Source organism: Amblyomma americanum, chromosome 5, assembly GCF_052857255.1.
Source record: "Amblyomma americanum isolate KBUSLIRL-KWMA chromosome 5, ASM5285725v1, whole genome shotgun sequence".
Classification (NCBI taxonomy): Eukaryota; Metazoa; Arthropoda; class Arachnida; order Ixodida; family Ixodidae; genus Amblyomma; species Amblyomma americanum.
The window spans coordinates 164,247,494-164,269,725 of record NC_135501.1 but is presented as its reverse complement, the minus strand read 5'-3'; the positions used below and the strand labels follow the sequence as shown (position 1 = coordinate 164,269,725).

Genomic DNA, 22,232 nt, shown 5'->3' with positions numbered 1-22,232 from the left:
ATGCATGCTTTGGGCTCTTTTCTTTTTTAAAACTAGCTAAGCTGAGCAGGGACTATTATGATCTTTAATTTGTATTGCCCGTTATCTTTGCTATCTGTTAGGAGTGTGCGACTATTGAAATTTTTTGGTTTATGGGGGTTTAACGTCCCAGAGTGACTCAGGCTGTCAGGGATGCCGTAGTGAAGGGCTCCGGAAATTTTGGCCACCTGGGGTTCTTGTACGTGCATTGACATCGCAAGTACATGGCCCTCACAGGCGAAATTTGACTGCCGTGGCCGGGATCGAACCCGCGTCTTTCGGGCCAGCATCAGAGCGCTATAACCACTGAGGCTTTGCGGCGGTTATTGAAGCTTTTTTTATACCAATTGAATCCGAATACGAAGAAAATGCCTTCGAACATCGAATTGAATATCTGTTCATTGAGGAAAAAATTTTTGAAAAAGAGAAATAAGAAAATGTGCATTATTGCTTTCAAAATATAGTGTATTGCCTTTGCAACCGATGTAAACAAAACTAGACTGACTCAACACTATACAAAAAAAAACTTGACACGCACAGAAATATACACTGTTTGATTGAATGACATAGCAGTATGCAGCCTGTATTGTGGTCATGGAAAATGAGTAAAATGAAATCCCTGAATTGACATGATTGGCAGCTAAAAATAACATAATGGCTAGTTAAACAACATTAATTTCAACTTTAAAGGACCAGTAGACATGCCTGAATTACCTGAAGGTCAAGTTAAGAAATGCCCCACTCGCGGAAAAATAAAACTTCCGAAAATATAGTGAAGGCTTGTGAGGAGAGGCTCCTTCACACAAACAGCAAAAAGCCCGTGATGAGCGTGCAGTTTAATGTGCAGGAAGAACGACGCAGGCGTAAGTGAGGGGAAAGCCCATTGGCATCAGAACGGCAAGACTGCTTCTGAAAACAAAATGAAGTGACCAGCAATGCGGCAGTCAGCGTCCAAATGCAGTGTTCTAGAAGGATTTGTAGTGGCAAGAGTGAAGCGGTTTTTCGAGGGAGATGCTGAAGCAAAAAAATGCGGCTGGCCGCGCAGCACTGCTGTCGAATACTGGAGAAGAGCTAGCTGTCTGCGTTTGCTGTGTCGCCGATATTGAGCAAGTTTGAGTTTTGTTAGAGTGAGGTGGACTAGCTGGGGTAAGAAAATACGTGGGGAAGCACCAAAGTGTGCCCAAAATACAACAAAACGCAGAGCAAATACAAAGTTGGCCACAAACTCGGCCTGAGTAAGGCACCTTGGAAAAGTATTGTAAGGCCATCTGGAGGCAGAAGTGCAGTGCAGGGCAAGCTAGGCAGCTAGCGAAGAAGTGAACCTGTGGAGAAAGGGATGAACGAACAGGAACGAAAGGGAGGATTACTGTAGAGCAGTGGGAAAAGGAAGCAGAAAAAGTACAACAAAATAAAGTGGCTATTTTAAGCGAGAAGACCTACCTCCTATAGCCACCAGGTTTTCGGGAAGAAACGACATTTCCATTTCTGCAAGAATGATAGAGGGAATGCTGACGTAGTAGTCTCTAGGGGAAGTAATCTGAAAGGTTTCAATTGTATTTTGGGTATAACGTTTGGTACCTTTCATGATGATAGAGCAGTTTTCAAAGAATGGCAGACATCTGCAGTCTCTGCAGTGAACAACATCAAGACGTCCGTCGACTGTTCTCTTCATACTGAGTGCCAGTGCAATGTAGGAACAGCGGGAGGAGGTAGCAGTTTTTCTGCCTATATATGTGAACATAAGAGCTCATATTTTTATTAGCTGAAAGGTAATCATCTATGAACAGTAAAAAAATTAGCATCTTATAATCGTAAATGAATTTATTTTCACTAGTGGATATGTTAATGTCCAACTGAAATTGTGCCAAGCAATGATTGCTAAAAGCAGGCGCTTATGAGGTCCAGATTAGTGGTATGAACCTGCTCTAGAGTACTGGAAGAGCCAGCAGTGGTGTGGGATGGGCCTTTAACCATTTAAGTGAGCTTGAACAAAGTATCAAGGAATGCCTGACATGCTGTGGAAAATGTCATACTATCGGGTGATGTACATGAATGAATGTATTACCTTTATTTGGAGAGTGTAGTGGGCATCGTCCCTCCAGCTGATGCCCCTAGTCCAGGGCGCTATAAATGGCGGTGACTGCCTTCATCCATTCCACCAGCCGTTAGATGTCCAAGTGTAGTTAAAATCTTTTAGTAACATTAAAGATGACTCTGAATGCATGGCGTTAATAGTACCACACAAATCATTAATGAAACGAATCTGAACACTCATGAATTTATATTGCACGGAAACAAATAAAGGAAGAATTTGGTCAAGGGAATTGCAATACTTTAATGATCAGGTGTGAAGTGAAACGATTTAAGTGTCGGGAAGCGAACAATCAAAGGCATATCGGGAAGATATGTCACTTGACCTTCTTTAAAAAAAAAGAAAGCCTCAGCAGAACCGAGGTGGGCAGTTGCCTTTTTTCAAGTGAAGCGAACTTGCAGCCACAAGTTGTGAATGATTGTTTAACCATACAGCCTCCGATTTCCCTCTGAAAGGCTAAAGATAGAGGATTGATTCGTTTATGCTTCCGCACTGGCATCCAAGCAGTGGTGAATTAAATATACAGGATACTTATGTGATAACACCAAAATCCGGTCGGCTCCTCATGGGAAGAGTGCCGCATCTGCCACTGCAAGACCTTCTATAGCACTGTAGTCGGAAAGTAGCCCACAGCTGGTTCTGGACGGCTCACAAATGCACGGCCAACAGCCTCCGTCACTACGGGCTAAGGGCGAAGCTCAGAAACTAAGAGGCCAGGGTATTTTTTGGCCTAGCCACATGGGCCCTCCTGTCATCATCATGCTTGTCATTACACATATGTCAGAGGTGCGCCTGTTGCAGTTCACCATGAAATAGGCGAGATTTTTACCTGATTGCTTGTCTTGCCAGTTATACCTTGACTCGGCCTCCCTTCGGGAGCTCCATGCGAAATTCCGCAAATAGGCTTTCCTGCCTAGCATAGTTGACCAAAACGGGATGGTGGAGCTTACGTTAGAGGAGTTGTGAAGGTGACGGAACAAGCGGCATCGGTGTAGGCAAAAGTAGATAACACATTATGGAAAGATCAAACAGGAAACTGATTTTTCGTGTTCTGATTGTTCGAAGCAAGTGTTCGGCCATCTCATGCTCGTAACATGGTATGTGGCTATTTCGCATGCGATCTAATCCTAACAGTGTCCAGATGTGATCGGACCATGCAGTAAACCATGGGGAAGAAAGCGAATTGGATGTTTGTGTACTGGTTTACTGACATTTAATCTCGGATTATCCGCCCAGCTATTGTGGTTTTGCAATGGTTGGATGTATGAAAGTAAGCACAGTATTCTGTCGCTGCAGAATACTCAGAAATTCTCGAATATTAAATTCTCGAATTGAGTATGAACAGAATACTAACATATTCGATCTGTAATCAAAATTTTTAATATTTGTACACCCCTACTATTTTATGAATTCTGCACACCTTCAAGAGTGTTTGCTATAACCTAGAAATTTGATTGTAATTGGTATGGGATATCTTTCCCAGCATTAAAATGAACTTCAGTCTGTGATGTTTCTGATCAGTACACCTTGTGAGCTCTGTGAAATTATTATGCTTGCATTGTTGGTAATGGAAACAGTGCAGGTCGTTTAGCATATGCAGGCATCACATAATTATGCTGTACTTCGAAGCACCCTCGTGCCAAGTTCACATTGCATTAAAGGGACTATGCAATAAATTAATTGAGATTACGTAAAACACACGAGAGATAGGCATTTCATCACTCGTCACCCCAACGCAAGAATTTTTAAGCTAGCATCAATGACAACGTAGATATAGACGATTAAAAATTACGCTGCTCTTCTCCCCCCTCAACTTGTACACGCGGGGCACCAGACAAAAAATAAAGAAAACATCTCTCGGACTGGGCCCCACCCATGAATATGTCATCCGCTGACGTGCCTTTTGCAACTTCTAGTTGTCACTGCTAGCACCCTAGCAGCAGCGTCGGTGGCGTGATTGCGGCGCATGTTGGGTTTCTTTGAGTGTCGTCTGTTGTAGTTAGCAGTAATGGACCCAGACCTTGAGGCGCAACTGCTTGCTCTTACGGCCACGATGGGCATCGAGCCCTATGCGTTCACGCCGTACCGGCTGAACGCCAGCGATGACAGTAGCGACTCGGCGAGCCACTGCGAGTGGCTCCGGAACTCCCGACGGAAGGAGGCGGCAGAGGAAAATTGAAACCATATGCGCAAATGCAATGCCCTGGCTCGCGCTTGCCCGAGAGGCTCGCGCGGCGGCACGAGCAGACGATTTTCACGGCTACTGGAAGTGTGCCCGTGACTTTGTGGCTGACGTGGCTCCAGCGAATGACAGCGTGTGGTGGCCTGGTGACGTCATGGGTATAGTGACGTCTTTTTTCATGATTTTAGTTTCAAAATCGGTCACTACGAGCATACCAATTGGCCTGCGAATTTTATAAAACACGGTTTTTAAAAATTGATAATAAATTGCCAGCTCAGTTCCGAAGACTCATACTTGGTGTGAATGCTTCTTAGCATCATTTCTAAACATTGAAAACATTTACAAGCAACTTTTTATTCATTGCATAGTCCCTTTAATAAGGACCACAGTCCAGGAAAGCATTAAACAGTCGGAATGCATATGTACTGTTATGCAGGAAACAAGAAATGAAGACCAAGAAAACCTTGCTGAGTAATCCTGTCAAGATGAAGCATCTAAGAGACATGGTAAGTGTGTTTATACTGCCTCCAGTCCCTGTTCAGTTCTACATTGTGTCCACCAAAAGTCATTTATCCACCTCGGTTTGAATGAGTTCTGGTTATCAGTAATGGAAACTGCAGCTTTGAAGAGAAGTTTGAGGCTCCCTGCTACATAGTGTCACTGAAAAACTTTTTATTCACACCTGTGTGGCTCATTGTTTGGTACATATCATTTTATGGGTTTACAGTCACGTGTGTACGTGTTTTCTTGCCTTTGTCCCTTTTTCTTTCGCGCAGTTTAATCATGAACGAGAAGCACCAACTAGCCCGCCAAAAAACCCTTCTTGAATCAAAGGAGACGTGCCGAAGCTTTTTTTTTTCCTACTGCAGCTGTTTATACTATAATTATGTAGCAGTACGATGACTTGGGACATGGCAGTGTTTCAAATCATCATTGCTTTTATTGGTTTAATTTAGAGAGAGACGCAGCTGCTTTTGTGTTCATGAATAATAATAAGCATAGTGTCATGCACATGCATGCCTTTGTGGCATCAATGTATCCAGTGATGACTTGGCCATTTGTAAGGCAGCTTAAAGGGGCTGTGAAACATTGCTTGAAGAAATGCCGGCTGTACCTCAGATGAATTCTTTGTCACACAGATGCTGACTCAAAAAGAATGACAGGAATTGGCTCATGGGAACGGGAGTTAATCAATGAAGAAATTTCAAAATGCAAGCAAACAAAATGCTGCCCTCAACTCGTTTCGCGCAGTTTCCCATTCCCATTTCACTCTCCCAATGACTTAGGGGGACCAATCAAAACAGCCTATTTGAGCACGTCGCGGAAGTTTGCACTCAATGGTTGCCTGTTCTCTGTGTGGAATTACAGGGGGACAAAGCCTTCTGCGCCCCCCGCCCCCCCCTACATTCCCACTCCATGGATGCAGCGTTCCCGCTCGCTAACCGCGGAGGGGTTCGTGCTTGAGGGAAACAAAGGAAGGGGACGGCAAAGCGTTAACACTCATATGCTATTTATTACACTTGCAAATAATACACAGAGCGGGCCAGCTAGCTACAAAACATCAATGAGGCATTCCTCGGAAATAGAAGGCTTGAAGAAGGACTTCCGACTTACCGGCTGTGGCAGGAGCATGACTTCGGAAGTATCGGCATCGAACGTTTGTATGCGCGGACAATGGCGGCCAGGTTTACCGGTGCGCACCGCATTCTTAGGGCAAAGCCATCCCTGAGCATTTGCTGGGGAAGGTGATGAGAGCGCGCGTTTGCTGCACTCGCTTCGCTGCCTGGAACCAGAAGTCCAGCGGCAAGGCACAACGGAACCCCGTGCGCCTGCTGCTGAAGGTAACGAGAGCGTGCGTGTGCAACTGCTCGTGACGCTGGCCGGATCCCGAAGAGACTCTTTCTGGTTCCGCAGAATTCCGCGTAACCTATGAGGGGGCGCTCCCGTCACTCTTTCCGCTTCCCCCATGAGGGAGACTTCCCTCCTCACCCAACCGGTGCTGTCCTGACGTCCAACGAAGATGGGCCAAGTCGAAATGGGGGCGAAACAGGTTCTCCACATCTGTAACTCGTTCTTGCCAAGGCTGGCAGCGCCGTTTGCATGGTTACAGCAACCATGTGAACGTCCAGCTGATCCAGCGATTCTTCATTGTCACGCCGACGGCGCTGTAGGGAACACTGATAACTGACGTTCCCTGACTTATGGATCCGAACTGGATCTGAACTCGAGTGCGAGATACTGCGACGGTGTGACGGCCTGCACAAGATATCAGACACATTTAGCATAGCGCGTACCGCTCCTGCTTACCGCCTACCATGGCCCGTCGCTCCTAGCGCGCTAATTGGTCACGGCGAGCAAGGAGCATGCGCTATTGATGGGAACGTGGCGCCATCTGGCACCACTGCCCAGTGATCCTCCACAAGCTGACGATTCGCACTGCTAAATGTGAAACGAACGGCTTTTTTCTTTGCATCCATCCTTGGGACCGAAATGAACGTTTGTAGAGTGCAATGGCTCGATCAGATCCATTTCACAAAGCCGTTCTCAGATACATAGAGAGTAGCCATAAGTGTTGTGTGCTAGGTCGTAGGATGTTTACAGAGAAACGCAAAGTTCTTCGATGCAAAAAGTAGCCAGAGCCTCTGGTGGTGTATTTTTGTTTTACTTGCTTTACAGCGCTTTTATCTAAGGCAAACAAGTTGGTTTATTTGATGTAATATAAAATGCAAAAACCTGACAAAACGTATCTCTATTTGTTAACACAATTTGCAGTATATTTACTGTTTGTCCAATCATCGAGTTCCCACCCAATGATGTCATATCCTTTGCTAAAACCCGCCACTGTGTGGTGACATCGTCAGTGCCATGAATTTGTTTTTGCGAGCTAATTAAAATATTAAAAACTGGAGTATACGCGGTACGACCGATGCTAATAGCATCACTATAGCTTGTCTTATGCAACCAAGAGGCAAAACAATGCATTGATTATGTGTTTCAGGGCTCCTTTAAGTCCGTTTGTGAAAATCTCACACGCAACAAGGCCGAGGGCGAACCTGGCTGTGAGGCGCGATCTGCCTGACCCCTTCAGGCCAAGAGCCATGTAATTGTGCAGGATTGGTGGCAAGATTTTTCTGCATTGATGTAGCATTTTATCTCAATTCGAAGACATTGTGATCGATGCATATACAGCTTGGGCGATATGTAGTGGTACTGACGAACGTGCTCCAGCGCAGCATGATGTGTCACTTCGCGCAATTTAATTTAGGAACCATAACATCTTTTATTGTCTGCTATGAAATAGAGCGCAGATTTCTCTGTTTAAGGCCTGGAGGGTAGGGGCATAGGGAAGGACAAAAAGCGTTGAAAACACATTAGCGTGTCTCCACTGGCATCTGTCCCGCTAGACTAAAGGCGGTTTCACATGCAAGCAACTAGTGGCGCTGCGAGGCAAAAAATTTTCTTCTTGTTGGAACCGCGTCGTACTGCCCACTGGAGCCACTGCAGCTGCTCAAAACAGTTTTTGCGCTCGGCAGCAGAAATGCTCGCAAGACAGGACAATGAGGGGCTCGCATGGAGGATTTTTTCCTGCTCTCTGTTGCATATGTGTATCGCCCATCACTTTCACGTACACGGAAAATTTTCAGCGCTTGTGTAGTACGTTCGCAATGAAGATCGCATCTGCGTGGTGCGTTCTCACACACGGGCTTCTGGCCTTTGCATCTTTTCCTAACAACTGAGCACCGCGTCGTATTGCGTTCGATCTATCCGAAACTCAGTGTCATAGCCGTAATGCACGTTTTACTCATTTTGTGCATTTTACATCTCATTCGTACTAGGTCAGTGTTTGTTATAAATAGGCATAACCACATGGAGTTGCTATGTTTGCAATTCTCATTCGCTCCAGTTGTGCAACATGGTGAACCTTGCGCTCTGTCATTTATAAAAAAAAATGAAGTGCTATACATCGTGCAGGGTGAGTGCAATGCTTCACAAGGATACGGAGGCGATAAGTCTATTTGCTTTCGACTGAGGAAAGCACGAGTGCAAAAGAAAACATGCCAGAACTAGCTGGCATTACTCAATAACAGGAGAGTTTAATGTAGAGGAGATTTAGTCACACATTTATGCACACATCACCACATTCGAGCTACTACACCTGCGAGTTATGCAGTGTATGTGCTCTTCAATTAAAAAGTGTGTGGCATACTTCGCAAAAGTGACTCTGCATAAAACACAGTTGAAGACATCTGAGATGCGACTTTGTGCCAATACTGACAAACTTATTGGTGTAGCATGTCTTCACATCACACTCTTTACGGCATTGTTTGCCAACCAAAGAGATTTGGAAACTAACAATTACAGCCTCCAGAGTGCTTCTAAATTGATGTTTTATTTCTCCAAAATGCTCCAGATTAGAAAAATTGGTGCTCGAAACTGCTCCTAAACTGACTTTTATTTATTTATTTATTTAGTACATACTGTTGGCCTCACTTTGAGGCCGTAACAGGATCGGGTTTACATACATATGAAAAAGTGTGAAAGAAAAAAGAAAGAAACAGCAGAGAAGGAACTTTTTCACTTTACACAAAGGTACACGTAAAACGCACATGGTGACACTGCTGTTAATAATTTTCAAGATGGTTTGTTAGCTTCGATACAAATGCTTCAAGGGACATCTGATTCACAATTTCTGGAGGCAACATATTCCACTCATGAATCGCATCTGGGAAAAATGAAGATTTGAATGTATCACTACGGTATCTGTATTCGGATAGGTGTTTTTCATGTTTTGTTCTTGTGACACGTGTGTTAGGCTCAAGCTGATATCTAGTCTTTTCTAGTTTTGTGCGATCGTTCAAAAGGAGGAACAGAAACTTAAGCCGCAGCAGTCTGGCTCGTGTGTGGATTGTAGAGAGGCCGGCTTTTTGCAGAAGCAGTGTGGGCGATTCATGACGACTGTATTTGTTGAAAATAAATAACAGCTTTTCTCTGGACATTTTCTAATCTATCAATATATTGTTTATTGTAGGGCAGCCAAGTAATAATACTGTATTCTAGCACAGAACGAACAAGTGAAATGTATGCCAAAAGTTTTGTTTCCGGTGAAGCAAGTCGAAGGGAACGTCTTATCATGTAAAGAGCAGAATGCGCCTTTGTGGTAATGTGTGTCACGTGCTCGTTCCATCGTAGGTCCGAGGCAATAATAACGCCAAGATACTTGAACTGCTCTACCTTTGTGAGTGTCTTCTGTTCGATTTCATAATTGTAATTTAATGGCTGTTTCTTTCTAGTGACTGTCATGCAGACAGTTTTTTCCAGGTTGAGGGCCATCTGCCAGTTTTCACACCATATCAATACAGAGTGCAGTGAGTTGTTTAGGGCAATTTGGTCGGCAGGGCTAATGATTTCTTTGTAGAAGACGCAGTCATCCGCGAACATGCGTACTGTTGCATCGATATTCTTGCTCAAATCATTAATAAAAAGAAGGAAAAGAAGTGGTGCAAGCACTGACCCCTGTGGCACGCCAGAGAATACTTCCGCCAAGCCCGACTCGCTGTTTTCAAAGAAGACAAACTGGTGACGACCATTTAAATAGGCTTTTAACCAATTAGTTATTGTACTATTATCAAGGAAGCGAACTAGCTTATAGTGAAGCTTAGGATGAGATACCCGGTCGAAGGCTTTTGACAAATAAAGGAAAATCATATCTGTTTGCCCCCTTTATCAATTGTCATAGCTAAGTCATGGACCGTTTCTAGTAATTGTGTTGTCGTAGACAAACCTTTTCAGAAGCCATGTTGATTGGGAATAATTAATTTGTGGTCTTCAACAAACGTTGTAATGTGCTTCAAAATTAAATGTTCTAGGATTTTACAGACCGTAGGTGTAAGAGAAATAGGACGGTAGTTGGAAACATTGGCTGGGTCTCCTGATTTATGTATCGGGATTACCTTAGCTTTTGTCCACATTTCTGGTAGTTCTGCAGTTTCTATTGATTTCTTATATAAAACTTGCAGGTATTTCGAAATCCATTCAGCGTAACGTTTCAGGAATGCATTCGGTATATTGTCTGGACCTGTCGATTTCTTCGTGTCAATACTGAGAAGTAAGGCAAATATTCCTTCTTCAGTTATTGTTATTTCCTCGAGTGTATTGTTTTTGCCATTAATCTGGGGTTCTATTGCATGGATGGTGCCATCATTAAGTGTAAACACAGATTTAAAGTAATTGTTAAAGGAAGTAGCTGTGATTCGTTCTCCGTTCAGATAGGGTTTACTTTTTCTAGTCTTTGAGGTTCATGTACCGCCAGAATTTATGAGGAGCGGTCTTGATAAAATTAGTTAATGTGACGTTCATATATTCCTGCTTGGCCGCTTTCACAGCTTGTTTTAGTGCCTGTGAATGGCTGCGGATTTTCACAGCGTAACTTTCCCCAGCTTCAAAGCGCTCCAAATTAGATTTTATCAGTAGCATCACTTTGGGTGGCTTTAGGAAGTCGCATGCAGTTTGTGCGCTTTACGTTGCTGCTGCAAGCTGGTCTCGCTGAAGACTAACAGTGTTTACTGCAGTGGTAAAAATTGCACAATGAACAGATAACATAGCTTGAATGTCTTTTTATTGACATCTTGCACTTGAACTGAATTTTTTTTCCTAAAAAAAGGAAATGCGATATTTGTGAAATTGCAAAATACACAGAACCTTCACGTTGTCTAGGGTAAGAATGAAAAAAGAAAATACGACGATTTAGCATGCATACATATCCAAAAATTTGCATTAGCTTTCCTGGCTGACGTGATAATGAATGCACAAAAATGAGCACTAACATAGTTTGCTTGCAAATCATGTTGCACTTGTTGGGATCGGACTGTCATGGTACTTTGGTTGATACTAAATTGAATGACATTGATACACATTCTTATTGTTCACATTCCGTAACAGCAAAACTTTCCGGAAAAACAGAGCAAAATGTATGAATTTTCAATAACTCACCTGCTTTTGGGTGTTTAATGCAAGTAAGCGGGGGCATTTACTTGAGTACCACACACATTCTGCACAATACAAGTATGAATGTGTGTTGATGCATCGCATCTGAGGTGTTAAATTTAACTCACACAGTGCAGCTCACAATTCTAGTACATCGTTTCAGGTGTACTGAGTTTATGGAATACATGCGCAGTCGTTCTGTGCACACTAAGTGCACGCAGTTAAATACCATATGTACTTGTGTAATTTGCGCACCCCTAATTTATCTCCCGGGTTTTTATTTTTACTCGCAATTTATACATTCCCTGCTGTGGCAGACTATCAGCGTGCAGGCGGGTGCGTGCAAGGCAGGCTTGGGAAGACAGGCATGACCGCATCGCCATGTGCAGCTACGAAAGGTGTCAGTGGCGAGGGTATGAATTGCGTGCTGTTTACTTGGCCAGACAAACAGTTGTGAGAGCAACTGCTGGCATGTGTCGGAATCTGAAACCGTTTGCGGTTCTAGTCAGTTGGGCTGCATGCGAGGGTGCCGGTTTATCTCCATTTTCCGTGATTGTACCATTGCACACTTATTACTCTGAGCTGCGCCATCCTGTGCGGAGCTACGTAATGTGGGGTGGGGTGGGTGGGTGTAAATGTCCTTTATTTTGAATCAGCTTTTTCCTGGCCGGTGAGGCGTGTGACTTGGGGGGTCAACGTATATATTGCGCGTTATTACCTTGTAGAGCCTTTTTTATGATGTGTTTGAGAACTATCTGTAATTTGCGCACCTCCTTTTTGAAGCCTTAATTTAAAGAAAAAAGTGTGCAACTTGCACGATTAAATTCAATAAGTGCTCAGTCTACCTTAAAGTCGTAGTTAAAGGTGTCTTGAAATGATTTCGATGGGCATATTCTAGTGCAACAGATCTGTAGAGGTGGTCTTTGCGGGTCATCATCATCATCAGCCTTACTCCACCCACTGCAGGGCAAAGGCCTCTCCCATGTCTCTCCAATTAACCCTGTCCTTTGCCAGCTGCATCCACCCTTTGCCTGCTAACTTCTTAATCTCATCCGCCCACCTAACCTTCTGCCGGCCCCTGCTACGCTTGCTTCTGTTGGAATCCTCTCCGTTGCCTTTAAGAACCAGCGGTTATCTTGCCTTCGCATTACGCGCCCTGCCCAAGCCCATTTCTTGCTCTTGATTTAGACTAGGATGTCATTATTACGTGTTTGTTCCCTCACCCACTCTGCCCGCTTCCGGTCTCTTAACGTTACTCCTATCATTTTTTTTTCCATGGCTCGCTGCGTTGTCCTTAACTTAAGCTGAACTCTTTTCGTTAGCCTCCACGTTTCTGCCGCGTAGGTGAGTACCGGTAAGATGCAGCTGTCGTACACTTTTCTGTTGAGGGAAATTGGTAAACTGCCACTCATGATCTGAGAGATCCTGCCATATGTGCTCCACCCCATTCTTATCCTTCTAGTTATCTCCCTCTCATGATCCAGATCAGCTGTCACTACCTGCCCTAAGTAGACGTATTCCTTTACAACTTCCAGGCTCGCTGCCAATTGTGAAATCTTGTTCCCTTGCTAGACTGTTGAACATTACCTTAGTTTTCTGCATGTTAATTTTTAGACCCATCATTCTGCTCTGCCTGTCTGACTCATTGATCATGATTTGCAGTCCCTGAGTGACTCAGCAAGGCAATGTCATCAGCGAATCGGAGATTATTTAGGTATTCTCCATTTACTCTTATTCCAAACTGTTCCCAATTCATGGCTCGGAATACCTTCTGTAAACAGGCGGTGAATAGCATTGGCGAGATCGTGTCTCCTTGCCTGACGCCCTTCCTTATTGGAATTTTATTGCTGACTTTATGGAGGACTATAATAGCTGTGCAGTTGCTATATATATCTTCCAGTATTTTGACATAGGGCTCTTCTACCCCCTGGTTACGCAATGCCCGTAGGACTGCTGAGGTTTCTACTGAGTTGAATGCTTTCTCGCAATCAATGAAGGCTATATATAGGGGTTGGTTATATTCTGCGCATTTCTCTATCACCTGATTGATAGTGTGAATATTATCTATTGTGGAATATCCTTTACGAAAGCCTGCCTGATCATTTGGTTGATTAAAGTCTAAGGTTGCCCTGGCTCTATTAGCGATTACCTTTGTAAATACTATGTAGGCAACGGATAGTAAGCTGATCGGTCTGTAATTTTTGAAGTCCTTGGCGTCTCCCTTATTATGAATAATGTTTGCATTCTTCCAAGCTTCTGGTACAGTCGAGGTCATAAGGCATTGCGTATACAGGGTGGCTAGTTTTTCTAGCACGATGTCCCCATCATCCTTCAACGGGTCTGCTGTTACGTGATCCTCCCCAGCTGCTTTTCCCCTTTCCATTGCTCCTAAGGCTTTCTTTACTTCCTCTCTCGTTACTGCCGGGATGACGCATTGCTGTGCACTACTGTCTTTCTTATTAACGCTCTGATTACATTGGCTACTGTACAGATTTGTGTAGAACTTGTTGGCTACGTTAACTATCTTATCCATATTGCCCTAATGACATAGCCCTGCTTGTCTCTTAACGCATACATCTGGTTTTTACCTATGCCTAGTTTCCTCTTCACTGCTTTTAGGCTACCTTCGTTCTTTAGAGCATGCTCGATTCTCTCCATATTAAACTTCCTTATATTGGCTACCTTGCGCTTATTTATTAACTTTGATAACTCTGTCAGTTCAATTCTGTCGGTAGGGTTAGACGCCCTCATGCTTTGGCGCTTCTTAATCAGATCTTTCGTCACCTGAGATAGCTTTCCGGTATCCTGTTGAACTGTCCTACCGCCTACTTCTACTGCGCACTCCGTAATGATGGCTGTCAGATTATCGTTCATTGTATGAACATCAAGATCGTCTTCCTCGGTTAAAGACGAATATCTGTTTTGCAGCGATATCCTGAATTCCTGTACTTTCCCCCTTATTGCTAAATCGTTAACGGACTTCCTCTTCACTAGCTTCTTCTGTTCCCTCTTCAAGTCTAAGCTAATTCGAGACCTTACCATTCTGTGGTCACTACAACGCACCTTTCTGAGGACGGCCACATCCTGAACGATGCCAGGTTTAGCGCATAGTATGAAGTCGATTTCATTTTTAGTCTCACCATTGGGGCTCTTCCAGGTCGACTTCCTGTTTTCTCGTTTGCGGAAGAAGGTATTCATGATCCGTAAATTATTTCTATCTGCAAATTCGACTAATAACTCTCCCCTGCTATTTCTAGAGCCTATCCCATAGTCACCTACCGCGTGGTCGTCAGCCTGCTTCTTGCCCAACTTCGCATTGAAGTCGCCCATCAGTACAGTGTACTGTGATTTTTCTATCTGCAAATTCGACTAATAACTCTCCCCTGCGATTTCTAGAGCCTATCCCATAGTCACCTACCGCGGGGTCGTCAGCCTGCTTCTTGCCCACCTTCGCATTGAAGTCGCCCATCAGTACAGTGTACTGTGATTTTACTTTGTTCATTGCCGATTCTACGTCCTTATAGAAACTTTCAACGGTCTGGTCATCATGGCTGGATGTGGGCGCGTAGGCCTGCACCACTTTCAGCTTGTGCGCGTAGGCCTGCACCACTTTCAGCTTGTACCTCCTATTCAGCCTAATTACTAAAGCTGCTAGCCTCTCGTTGATACTGTAGAACTCCTCTACGTTGCCATCTATATCCTGATTAATAGGGAATCCCACACCTAGTTCTCCTCTATCCGCTAATCCGCGATAGCACAGTATGTGTGCGTCCTTTAGTACTGTATACGCCTCACCTGTCCTCCTAACTTCGCTAAGCCCTATCACATCCCATTTAATTCCCGCTAGTTCCTCGAACAGCACTGCTAGGCTAGCCTCACTAGATAAAGTTCTAGCGTTAAATGTTGCCAGGTTCAGATTCCAATTGCGGCCTGTCCGGAGCCAGAAATTCTTAGCACCCTCCGCTGCGTCACAGGTCTGGCCATCGCCGTGGTCAGTTGCTCCGCAGCTGCTGGGGACTGAGGGCCGAGGGTAATTGGTTTGTTCATAGAAGGTTATTCGAGTCAAATTTGAAAGCTCTGTGTGGACCGTGCAATTTAAAAATAATTTTTAAAAATCGCTGCGAGTTACTGCGACACACAGTGGGCAGAAGAGCCAGCCATCAAGCTCGCCTCATCTGCCCAATGACGTCATCGGGGTAGGGGACGCACGGTGAGGTGTGTTGCCCTAATCAGGCGATTTTTAAAAATGATTTCTAAATTGCAGGGTCCACGCAGAGCTTTCAAATTTGACTCAAATACCCACAAAAGACCACCTTTACAAATCTGCTGCACTAGAGTATACTTATCAAAATCGTTTCAGGGTCCCTTTAATTGCAAAAATTGTTTAGTATATTTATGTAAGCACATGAAAAATGAAAACAAACAACTATCATGCTACATCCTCACTGCTCATGCTGACATATGAGACACCAATAAAATTTGGTTAACATATAGTTGCATAGTGGGTTCTGCTGATGCGTTGGCTTCTTTGCAGACACCAAACGCAATGACTGCTTTGTCAACAGGAGTAATTAAATCATAGATCATTATTCACAATGCTAAAATGACCAATGGTGTCCAAGAAGGCGTAGGGAGGTAGCGGTACTCGTTGCATCTGCGCCGGTCTCATTGCACTCTTCGCCATTTCAAAGGTCGCGAACGCAAAACCAAACACCACTGTAGCTGGCACTGCACCGAGATCAGCAACACTTGAAGGAACACTACGCCAAAGTGATAGTTGCCGCAAGGCCGGTGAGATCACCAAAGGCAATGCGGACAACGCAACTCTCGAGTGGTAAATTGAGAAGGGAAAAGACGCTCTTTTCATCCAAGTGTAAGGAAGAAGAGGAGGCCCAGGCAACAAAAGACCCGTTGAGACCATGGTAGTGCAGATGCGGCCTTCCGCAACGGCTGGTTGCTCGATGCAGGGGTGTGATTCCGGGTTGCATTTGTGCCACTACACTCGCATTAGCACCACATGCGTAAACTAGAGAATGCCTTTTGCTGAAAGTGTTGGAATAGACCGGTGCAGTAACCAGTCATGGGGTGTGGGGAGGTAGCGGCAGCAGTGGTGTATGGTGTGGGGTCATGTACACCAACGACAAAGCTGTGATTACAGCGAATGTGCTAATGACAGATGGGGATTACAGCTATGCGTCGCTTTCCTAGTGGGCAGCTTCTTACCCACTCCTGTCTTGTGTTCGAACACAGCTGCTAAGGGAGACTCGGTACACTAACAGAGGCTCAGTGCGTTGTACGGCAAGAATCCGTCTGCTTTTCTTTTGTCGATGTAAGGCATTGTTCTTTTCTAAAATTGCAGACGAGATAAGAACTGGGCATTAGGCTGTGATGAATAAGTTGTTTTGATGTTTTAAGTCACATGGTTTCGCAAACACTAAGCACGCACGCTGAGGCCATCAGGTGTGTGTGCAGAGAGTAGTCTCTTAGATTTGAGGACAAGCCAAACATAAACGTGACATAAACTGTCATAAACATTGTATCCTTAAAGGAACACAGAGGACAACTGTATCAATTTTTTTTTTTAGCAAAATCTGATAGCTTTCATTTTGAAGCTTTGTTGATGCTTATGCATTTGTTGCTAGATTTGAATTTGAAGTTGAAAAACTTTCTCCTGCTACTCTGATTCAAACTCGGGGCTCTCTGATGACAAAATAACTGAAATGTAATGTAAACAGGCATTGCGGAATCAGGGTGTAGAAGAGCCTTATGTGGAAATACTAGAAGATATATATAAGAACTGCACAGCTACCATAGTCCTCCATAAAGTCAACAATAAAATTCCAATAAGAAAAGATGTCAACATCTGGAAGCAAGTGTGTCACCTTAGCTGCGCTACAGTCAAACAAGCCACTGGAGGACGACTGCATACCATCCGAAGACCAGCGGACTTAGAGTACTTGAACAAGATCGTAATGACATGGTTGCCATGTATGTTGATGCCAAACACAAGACTTGGGACGTCATTCTGCCTTACATTGTCCTCGCCTACAACACCGCAGTGATGCCTTTTAGGCTTGTCCATGGCAGCCATGCCCATCATCACTGAAGGAGATAACCTCGATGCCGCCGCCTACCTACAGCGCACTGAAGAAGCATGACTCCTCGCCTGGCATCACATTAAAGACCAACAGTGCATTGACACCTGACGTTACAACCTGCGTCGATGCCATGTGGAATACAAGCCAGGTGACCATGTATGGGTGTGGATACCCGTTTGCCACCATGGATGGAGTGAAAAAGCTTCTGCACTGTTACTTCGGCCCATACAAGATTATTCGTCAACTTGGAGAGTTTGACTATGAAGTGCACCCCCGACAGAGCGACAGCACCACAACGGCGTTGCGCATGCCCAGAAGTTGTATATGTAATGCCTTTAACGTTGTGTTATGCCTGCTAATCGACACTGTTTACATTTTCAGTGATTTTTTTTGGGCTCTTGGTGTTTATTTTTCCCCACATTTTTTTTTGTTGTCGTGAATCACGGGGTCGATGCTTCTTTAATAGGGGTTAATGATGCAAAGCTTGGTAATGGTTGTTTGATCATTCTTCAAAGCTGTTTGCACGCGTCTTTATCGCTTTGTTTTTGATGCAAGACGCGACCAGATTTATCTCGAATGACCGCACCCAGGCGGAACCGATTCTATGTTCCGGACTGTCGTGGTTACTTTGCAAGTTGTATCTCGAAAGTTTGTTGTCAGCTTTTAATTGAGCACGGCCAAAAGCAGAGGGCATTCTATTTCACTGCCGAGCACACGTGTTATCACCACCATTGAGTCATTCAGTCCTTTCTGGGTGTAGCTCCTCCTAATAAACAGCTTCTTTTGGAAGCCCCTTTTTGCTGTCTTCTTGACTCCCAGACTTCTGTCACCACGACGTGAAATATTGGACATCTCATTCACTAGTATCTAACAACCGCTGTGCGAAGTGGTTATGTAACAGTCTGATGTGAATAAAATGGGCAGTGACAGGTGCTGAAACATGGAATTGCTGGAAGATTGTGGCGTGAGCTATGCCAAAGCATAGTATTCATTTGAAATGATGAATCTGCTTGTCATTTCACTATATTTGGGTAATTTTCTAAAAAAATGAACTTTGATGAATGGCACTCCTAAATTGGATTTGAAAGGAATGAATGGCTAACATATCCAGATTTGATGGGAATTGGGCTTTGAAAGCAAGCGCAACTTTGTTGCATTACAGCTTAGGAGCGTGTTGCCCGGAGAAGTGCCCCTTGATACCAAGGTGCCACTGCTTCACTGATGAGGGGTGTGGCTGATGTCCACATTTATTTTATTGCACATTGTTCATTCAGGCTGCTTCGCAAGGTTAATATGTTGCATTGTAAGATTAAACGAGGCCCATGTGTTACATGGTGTAGAAAGAATTATTCAACAGACTTGCATTAAGGCTGCTGTTAATGTCGTGTTGGAGGCACCCTCCACCAAAAATGCAGCCAGATGTCAAGCCTTACCACGGGCTCAGTAGCAGCGCAGCACTGCAGTCGTTATTGAGACACTGTAGTGGGTGAGCGGCTGTAAAGTGCAGTGTGGGCCCTGCTGTTTTCAAATGCTCGAAGTGAAACTGCCCATTCCTTTTCCATGCAGATTGAGCAGTCTATCAGAAAGTCAAAAAAGGCCTACAAGAAGAAGAAAAAGGAGCGCAAAAAGAAGAGGTTCCCCAGTGCATCCAGCAGCGGCAGCACTTCCACCGAAGATGACCAACGGCACTCCAGGGTGAAGTCGGAGAGAGACAGGCAGGCATCCAGGTCAAAAAGCAGCAGCAGCTCGGCCCATGTGCACCCCAGGAAAGCTCGGAGGCGGCATGACTCATCTCCAGACACCCACGGTCATCACAGGAGACAGACACACCTCAAGCGCCCTATCAAGAGCAGCTCCGAGACATGCAGCACAAGTGGTGAAAACAGGGAAAGCCATCAGCCTGTCAGACTTGGCTTGGATGGTGATGAGGACCACCATGACAAAAGACCCAAGTTTGGTCTTGTTGTGAGTAAACTTGTTCGCGTCTTTCCACCATTGACGGTCATATAGTCTAAGCTGCACAACATGAAACTGTTTGTTATAAAGAAGGAAAATGGAGTGGATTCACTCCTTAGAAAAACATACACAGGGTTCTGCATCTTCCCACTTTATTTCTGGGCAGGCTTAGAGTGTGCTTGTCAAATTTGAGGATTATCCAGGTTTTCATTTGGGGGTTGTATTTATTTTGTTACAAGGTACTAGTAACAGTTTTCTCATGCACAAACATGGAGTGCCGCTAAAAAGTATTATTAAAGGGGCTGACAGAACAAAAATCTCCGGTGTGGCATGCTGCAGCTCGTCTGTGCGTTCTCCAGCAGGCAACACACCGAACGTGGGGCCTTGGATGCGGAGCGCAGCGTTTGAAAACATGCTGAAATGCTCAGGCGGATTCGGGCACGGCACGAGCAGCACGGACGCGCACACTGCTGACTGCTTGCCTTATTTTCTGAAGGTATTGCAGCCTTCCTTGCAACAAACCTAGCATCTTGTGGTGCTTTGCATTAAATGCTCGCCGTGAAAAATGTAGGCGCTGAAACTAGCTGTTCACTTTCACTGATAGTTCGAATTGGTGTGGGCTGTAACAGAAGCTACTCTGGACTACATTGAACAGTGGTCCTAATATTTTGTCCTCAATATATTGGTCTATAGTGTGAATGGCGGCGCTTGTAATCATGCAAAACACAGGCTGTAAAATTGCCGACAGGGAACTTCGTAGCATGTGCCACACGTGCTGGGAATGCGTGCTGTAGCTAGTGCAAAGCGCAATGGAGGTGACACGTGGGGTGGACAGAACCCAGACAAACTAACAGAGCCAAACTGTGGCGGAGGGTGCCATTGGGCGGCAGTTTTAAAACAGAGGTGGCAAGGTTGCAGGCGGCATGGAAACTAGAGGGTAGGAAAGTAAAAAAAGAGAACAGAGATAAGAAGTGAAATGGAGGGAAAACAAATGAGGAAGAAAAGACCAGGAAAAAAACCAGAAAAGAAATAACAGAAAACAAAACATTCACAGCAACGAGAGCACTGAACAACTATGAATTGTCGGACACGTCGGACATTATGAATGATTGCGGGGAGAAAAGGTGTCATAGTGGCAATATTCCCTCTCAGTGGCTATAAACGAGGGGACAGTCATGCAGTTGTTTTTGCGTGAAGTTCTTACGAAGGATTCAGGAATTTCTTCGTCAGTTGGTTGCAGCTTTGATGAATTAGCGTGGTTATGTTAAACATTTCCCAAATTCCAGGTTCTAGTTGACTTTAATTCATTTACAGTAAAAGCTTGTTAATTCGAACTTCAAGGAACCAGAAAAAAACGTTCGAATTGTGAGAAAGTTCTAGTTATCGAATGATTTTGAAAAAAAAAACTGTCAAGAACTGCTTGCATCACGGCAGATTTATTTTAAAAAGTGGAAGACTGGGAAATGGTTGCAATGATTTTAAGTTGAGAACAGCAGGGCAGTGACTATTTTTCCCCTTTCCATCAGTGCTTTATTGTGTGCATATGTTGGGGGCATCGAAGCAGAACTGTTCCAAAATCCTATGCGCCTCCCGCATCCTTCACAGTGTGATGCGGTGGAGCTCCACTTCTACCGCATCACAGCCATCATAAGTGGCACTGTTGTGTGCGAGGAGACTGATAAGTGTGCAGTCTCGGCCATAGCCTACTTTGAGGATTTGAATGAAGAAACAGCGCGATGAAACACGGACACACAAAGAAACGACACACACGCGAGTCCATGTGGCCGTGTTTCATCGCGCTGTTTCTTCGTTTAAATGCATTACCAACTAGCCTGGAACCTTGCTCTTTTGAGGATTTCTTTCAGCACATTGTAATGAGGAATGGAACCACGCGGATGGAAGGAAACTGCTCAGCGATGCCCAAGCAGCAAGAAAAAAAGATAAAAGTGAAACTACTCGTTGTCATGCCTGCCGTCGCGTGCATGTCAGATGTGCATGACCAACTCTGCAGCTTGGAATGCAAGTTTTGTGGGGCTGCTTCGACCATCTCTTGCCGTGCCGGTCTTATCTAGACGTGGCCTCCCATTTGAATTAACTGGTACGAGTCCTGTTCTGTACCGATTAGCAAAGCTTTAAAGGGATTGCTTTTCATCAATTAAATTTGTTGCATTGGAAAACTGATTTCTGAAAGGTTTTTTGTAGCCATTCAACTATCATAACTTCGGATAATATGGACCTTTTTTTCAGTCCTTTAAGGTCCCAGTTAATGTGGTTTTACTATATTGGGAAACCAATGGCGCGGATCCAAGATGCTATGCTACGTCGCCATTCACATCAAAATGGTGATCACTTGGTGTAGACGTCACGGTTTGAGCTTAAATTTAATTTTCCCAGCAATAAATGATATGTCAGCGTACCCAAAAAGAACCATGGAATGGATTTTTTACAAAACTTGCATGGAATTGTCCTCAGTGTATGTCGTGTTTTTTTCTTTCAGAAGTGTTTGTGTCATGTTTACTATAGTGCACTGTCTCTGCATTGTGCTGTTCAACAAAAAGCAACATTCCTTTCAGATTGGTGACGAAGCGCTTTTAGATTTTACTTGTAGATTGATGACACCGCAGTGTTTTGCATATCTTGGTTGAAAGGTAACCATGGTCCAAAGGAGCACCGTGCCATAATAGCTTTAAGTGTAAAAACTCAAATGGACACTGCACTGCATGAAAGCGTTCTGCTGTAGGGTAGCTGGGTCTGTCTGTATTAGATTTTAGTTGATAACTTTTTGTGGCATGCAACCACTATTGCACTCGCTGATATGGTTTCCAGCATCGGGATACATAAAAACGAGTGCATGCACTGATTTATAAATTCGCGGTGGAAGTTTTCTAGAGTGTTTGTAGCA

General features: G+C 44.3%; 1 protein-coding gene across 1 annotated transcript in view; it reads left to right on the top strand.

Moving 5' to 3' along the window:
- Positions 1–22,232, top strand: part of Cwc25 (CWC25 spliceosome associated protein homolog) — a 39,199-nt gene that overhangs the window by 1,898 nt on the left and 15,069 nt on the right. The window contains exons 5-6 of the mRNA XM_077665651.1: positions 4,729–4,798; positions 18,941–19,339. Coding sequence (XP_077521777.1) covers positions 4,729–4,798; positions 18,941–19,339 — 469 coding nt within the window. The remainder of the gene's footprint in view (positions 1–4,728; positions 4,799–18,940; positions 19,340–22,232) is intronic.